Below are 6,179 nucleotides of genomic sequence, written 5' to 3'. Positions count from 1 at the left end.
GACAACAAGCCAGGGGAGAGGGAGCCCGGGACCACGGGGCCCCGTGCGGCGCTTGGTCCTCACTGCTATGATACACATATATATACTTACATATATATATATGGAGGGGTGGCAGGGGCTGCGCCACAGCCAACGGTGCGGGGACGTGCGCCCGGGATACAGCAGCATCACTCCAATGCTGACCCCAACACTGTTGCAGTGGGGGCTGTGTCTCTGAGGGAGAGGGATGGTGGGATGGAAGGGGAGGTTAAAGCAAAAAAAAAAAGCCACATGAGCTCGGCCACGTGCTCCATGGCACCATGGCACCCATGTCTGGAAGCGCCAGGACACCACGGGGACCTGCCGTGCGCACGCCAGAAATTGCAGCAACTTTCTGTGTGAAAGAACTGTTTTCCTTTTTTTTTAAATATGTTTTCTGTTTTTTTCTTAGGCACAACAATTAAACGAGCCGTTCTCCACAGTCACATCCCGGATTGTACAGCAGCGGTGTCCTCCCTGCGCAGAGCAGCAGCGGTCCCACGCGCGGAGGCACACGCACGTGCAAAGCCGGACTGGGGCGCCAGGGAGCCCCAGCTCCTTTTCCCCCCTTTTCACCCAAACGCAGCAAAACGACAAAAAAAGAACCCTGGGATGGAACCACCAAGCCCGCGGCTGCGCAGGAGAAACACAACAAAAACAAACACAAGAGGTAGCTTCAGAACCAACACCCCCAGCCCCATGGGGCCAGGCAAAAAATACCAGTTTTGGTAAGGATAATGCACAACAGGAGGCTGGCAGGGGCACCAGTGCCCTACCACCTCTCCACCACCAATGCTGGGCACGTGGCTGGTGCACCCCAGCCATGCCACCCCCTGTCCCTCCCAAATCAATAAAAGCTCATGAGGTCACAAAAAAATGAGGTAATTTCAAGTAAAATGTGCTATATGCGGAAATATTCCAAAAGAAAGTTCAAAAAAACCCAAACAAAAAGCAAAAAAAGCGGCGAGCAAAGCCGCCTGCCACGGGGCACCCCTTACTTGTGGGCTCCTGCGGCTGAGGGCTGGGCAAAAAACCCCACACTTGGCACCTTCCAGGTGCCCCAAATCAGCAGAAGAAAAGAGGATCCCTGCATTCGGAGTGATGCCACACGCTAACAGCTCCAACACTGGCACTGACTGCATATCACCAAACCAACTGCATCTCCCCATGGGGGGCTTCACCCTTGCCCTGGGAAGGCAGGGAAGGAGGGAGAAATGCATAGAGAGGTCTTTGGTCATGGGGAGAGCAGCAGCATCCTGTGCCCCTGAGCCCACCTGGACACCAGGCAACACCTCAAGGCAGCCTGGCTCACAGCTGGCTCCCTGTCCCAAACACCCTCCTCTGGCCAGGATGCCCCCAGGACACTCTCGCCAAAGCACTTGTGGCTCACAGGGCACTGTGCTCTCCTGCCTGCGATGCTGCAGCCTGGGAGCATGAGAACCTGCCAGAATGGGGCCCAAGCCCCACATGGGAACTCAGGTCCTCTGCAGGGCATCCACGGCAGGGTCTATGCAGTGACAGGACACCAGGAATTAAAGCCTTCCCAGAGCACTAGCTGTACACACGCTTTTAGGGAAGTGCCTCTTTCCTACATGGTCCTCCCAGCAGCACTAATGGCCAATGCCAAGGGTGGCGGAGGGCCTGGCTGGGGGTTGCAAGGGGTGAAATCTGCCCTGCAGCAAGGGTGAAAGGGCAGCAGGCGCACGAGCAGCTGGGACAGCAGTGTGGATGGGGTTGGAGAAGGGGCCGGTGCGTCCCTTGGTCCGGCATGAGCTGCGGGATCCTTCCGGCGAGAAGAAATGAATGAGAACTGAAAACAAACAAGGCCATGGATGCTGCGGGTTTGGTGGGATTTTTTTTGCCCAGTCATCTGCCACTTGGCCCTGCTGCCCCTCTGCCTCCTCCCTTAGACGTAGCAGAGGTAGAGATAGGTCTTCTCTATCCGCCAGTCAGTGGGGATCTCCTCTGGTTTGTGGCCCTTCATGTGCTTCTGCATGGCGGAGAGGCTGGGGCAGTACTCCAGGCAGATGGTGCACTGGTAAGGGGAAGCGCCATTGTGGGTCCGAAGGTGTTTGATCATGGCCGAGTAGTCCCGGGAGCGCTGGTGGCACAGCTTGCACTCGAAGGGCTTCTCACCTGTGGGATACAGGGCTGTCAGTGCTAATCCACTGCCCAGCATCAATGCTGCCGCAGTGGGCACGGCCGATAACCAAGTAATGAGCAGCAGAACCGATGTGACTATTGATCCCTGTTTACAATAGCGACATGCCGGCGCATCGCGGGATCGGTATCCCTGGCTGCCACCCCGGTCCATGTGCCAGCCCTTCCACCGGGGGACTGGTCTGTCCTTGCCAGCCTCACCACAGACACCCCAGCATGTACCTGTGTGGACTCGGTAGTGGGTCTCCAGCTGGTGCTTGAGGCTGAACTTCTTGCCACAGCCGTTGCACTCGTAGGGCTTCTCCCCGGTGTGGATGCGCTTGTGGCCCTTCAGCGTGCTCTCGTCCCGGAAGCAGCTACCGCAGAACTCGCACTCGTAGGGGTGGTCGCCTGCAAGCACATGCCAGGGTCAGGGCTGCCGTGACTGCTGTGCCACACCAAAAACAGCTCCCCAGCCTTTTTACCCCAGGCAGCCATCCTGGGGACAGAGCGTCCCCGTCTCCCCAGCGCAGTGTGCTGGTCCCTCCATGCACAGACCTTCCTGTACAGAGGACATGCTCGGGTCTGCAGCACGGTAGAGACTGGAGTGTGCTGCAACCCTCCCGCCACCAATTTCCAGGTTTTTCACCCAGCAGCACCAGCACAGACCCAGCCCTGGGCATCTCCCACACTCTAGACCAGGCGGCTGATAAATGAACTCTGGTTTGGCACCAAAGGCAGAATGATTTGAAGGAAAGGTGAGGGCTCCAGCTACTTATTTATTACAGCCGCGAAGGCAAGGACAATAAAGATAGATTGATCGTCCGAGACTTTGTTCATGAATATTTAAATATTACTGATTTGTCTTGTCACTGTAATTACAATTTCTCTGTGCTGCATATCCTACAAGCACAGTTTATGGTAAAGAATGGCGAACTGTATTTCACTTGTCCTGCTGCAGATGTGCGGAGCTGCCAAGCGTGTAATGTTCCCCGCATTTCATACATTTTCTTCAGCTGTGAAGGCTTAAGTCATCCACAATGACCTACGTTTTTTCATTATCCCCGTGTCAAACTGCACTCGTGCCTGGGCATAAATTGTCCTTCTCGTTATATACTCACATGCCTGTGCTTTCGCTTCCTCTTTAAAATGATATTTTACTCTCTCCCCATTTGCCGCAGCCCAGCTCTGCGGCCCCTCGCCCCTCCCGCAGCTGCTGCCTGGGCACCTGGGGGGAGGAGGATGCTCGGGATGCAGCTCGGAGCCCCCCTCCAAAGGCAAGGCAGGCGGTGCCTGTGGGCTGTTGTTGACTTTCCCTTCCCTGTGCCCAGTTCCAAACTACCACTTTGGCTTTTGATCCCACAGTCAAAAGACAGCAATTTTTCAGCCAGAGGCAGCCAGCATTTCTACCGGCCCACTTTTCAGGGGAGCCTGAGCCCATGGAGCACCCTGGCCCTGGGACAAGAGGGAGCATCCTGCAGCTGTGCAGGACGGCACCACATGGCATGATTAAATGCTCCTAAAGCGCCGATGATCCCAGTGTTTTTTCACAGCCGGGAGCTACTAAAGCAGCAGAGGTTGGGGTGGGACACGCGCAGCCCGACCCGCAGCCCAGGTCACCGGATTACTGGCTATAAATAGCTCCAGCACTCAGCATTAACATGCTTATCATCGACACAGGATTCCCATTTCCACATCGGGACCCCTAGCCCACGTGTGGGTCTGGCAGCTGCCAGCCACAGGCTGGACAGAGCAACCCTCTGTGACACCACCCGCACAACCCCCAGCAGCCACCTTTACGTCCCTTTTGGAGATTGTGTGCATGCCCCCTGCCTGACAAGAGAAAGAAGAGGCATCCCTCCTCAGGATACATTTTGTTCCCTGTCAGCAACAACAGTGGTGTCAAGGAGGGTGCATGAGCCTCACACTTGTGTGGGCAAAGGATGGGTGCGGAGTGCTTCACCCAGGCAGCTGTGAAGATCCGTGGCACTGGCTGTGATCCTGCACGCTCCTGCTCATCCCGCAGGAATCAGCTCTTTCAGGGGTGTTTTGTGGCTGGCCCCGAATGATGGTGCTGATGATGTGGCCAGGACCACGGAGCTGCCCAGGGATGCTGTCGGAGGAGATGAGGACACGGCGCGGGCGCTTTGAGGACACAGCGTAAGGCGGCCAAGCCGGGCTCTCCCGCTCGGCAATCCTGCAGCCCAGCCCTGCCCCAGTGGGGCCACGGCAGCACCAGCTACACGTAGCGCAGGTCGCCCTAATCCCATTAGGGCCGAGCTCCAGCTGATTATGTGCATCTACCGCCGTAAGCTGATGAGGCGGATATGATCGCACACCCCCTAAGAAGGTCACGTGCCACCTCAGACCAGATCAACTTATTACACACAGCTTTTTTTTTTTCTGTTTTGTTTTTCAAATCCAAGCCACTTCGGGCACCTCCACCTCCTCCTTTTTTAATACAAATCACCTCTCTTCCCCCTATTTCTTTTTCACGTGTGTGGAAGGAGCACGTCCCGGCTGCCCCAGCCCTGAGTCCCCCTGCCGTACCTGTGTGGGAGCGCAGGTGCCTCTTGAGCGCGGTGTGGCTGGGGAAGGTGCGGTTGCACTCGCTGCAGATGTAGCTGCGCACCCCGGCGTGCACCTCCATGTGCTGCTGCAGGGCGCTCTGCGTCTGGAACCGCTTGCCGCACAGCAGGCAGAAAACGGCCATGTCTGTACCTGTGAGAGGGAGAGACACTGCTTAGGCACTGCCTGGCACTCCCCGTGCCATCATCCCACTCCCACGTGGCAGCAGGCACACTCGGGCAGCAGAAGGGACCCCAAGAGCTGCAGGGCTTTGGGTGTCATTGGGAGTCCTGGCCACCCTGACCCTGCTGACACTGGCCCTGTGAGGGGAACAGCTGAAGAGGAGAAGTTGCTCCCACTGCATTGGAGGCAGCTGGGAGCCCTGGCGATGTCGAGGGATGCCCCTCGACACAAGGCAGCTGTTGGGTGATCAGTGCATCCCCAGACACCTCTGAGAGCTGCTGAGCTCAGACCTTGTGATGCCCAGGGAAAAGGGGACCCCAAGAAGCGCCCCATGAAGCTGCCCTGGGGAGCAAGGCAGGATGTGAGAGGGGGACGTGCCCACCCCTGGTGCTGTGCGTGGCCCTGAGCCCCAAGGCAGATCCAAGCTCCATATCATCACTCTTGGGTACAAACCTGGCTGCAGTAACACAACAGGGACAAAACCCCAACCCAGGTGCTTGTACCCTGTCCATAAACATCTCAGACCTCTAGCCTTAAACAGTTTGTTTTTGCTTATGCATAGCTGATTGTTCAGAACTGTGAGTCACTGCAAATTGTATTACACAGGGAGATTAAGCAAATAAATGCTCGCTTTTTGGAGACATTAAAATGTGAGGACTATGGAAATAAAATTAGCTAGAAAATTGTATTAGCAATTCATTAGCAGCACAAGATGTTCAAGGTAACCAACAAATCCGTGCAGCCTTCAGGAACAGCAGGGGCAGAGGGCTGCTTGCCATGCTGCCAAAACCAACCCCAGCGAGACCACGAGGACCACAGCAGCACGGGGCAGGGACATGATGGGCAGCAGCACTGTCACTGGCATGCAGGCAGGGGACAGGGAAGGATGCTCCTGGGCAGACCCACACCTCCAGCTTGGGAGCCACGGGCAACGGGCATCCCGGAGGGCATCTTGGTTCACACATCACCTGCTCTGGCATTGTGCCACCACCCACCCAGGTGTGGCGGCACACCGCGGTGAGCTCTGTCCTGCTGGGGATGCAGAGGCTGCCTGGGGGGATGCTCAATCTCAGCCTTGCACTGGGCTACCCAAAAATGCTCTGAAATCTGAAAAAATCCCCAGTGAAATGGGAATAAAGGCAGCAAGAGAGGTGGCCCCGCATGGGAGCTGCCTTTCTCCCTCTGCAGGGATTTATCCCGGGGGGTTGTGGGCTCATGTGCCCCCCACGCAGCTGCGGACAAAACGCTCCCAAGACAAAAAAAAATTAAAA

The 6,179-nt window shown here is 56.5% G+C and overlaps 1 protein-coding gene across 1 annotated transcript in view; it reads right to left on the bottom strand.

Moving 5' to 3' along the window:
* Positions 1-644: 644 nt before the first annotated feature.
* ZBTB16 (zinc finger and BTB domain containing 16) overlaps positions 645-6,179 on the bottom strand; it is a 53,147-nt gene continuing 47,612 nt past the window's right edge. Inside the window, exons 4-6 of the mRNA XM_005427530.2 lie at positions 4,708-4,878; positions 2,401-2,568; positions 645-2,154 (exon numbers count right to left, since the gene is read on the bottom strand). Of these exons, the coding sequence (XP_005427587.1) occupies positions 1,925-2,154; positions 2,401-2,568; positions 4,708-4,878 (569 nt within the window). The 3' untranslated portion in view covers positions 645-1,924. The remainder of the gene's footprint in view (positions 2,155-2,400; positions 2,569-4,707; positions 4,879-6,179) is intronic.

This window comes from Geospiza fortis, unplaced genomic scaffold (assembly GCF_000277835.1).
Source record: "Geospiza fortis unplaced genomic scaffold, GeoFor_1.0 scaffold183, whole genome shotgun sequence".
NCBI lineage: Eukaryota > Metazoa > Chordata > Aves > Passeriformes > Thraupidae > Geospiza > Geospiza fortis.
The sequence above is the reverse complement of the archived record's forward strand: the minus strand, read 5'-3'. Positions and strand labels throughout refer to the sequence as shown.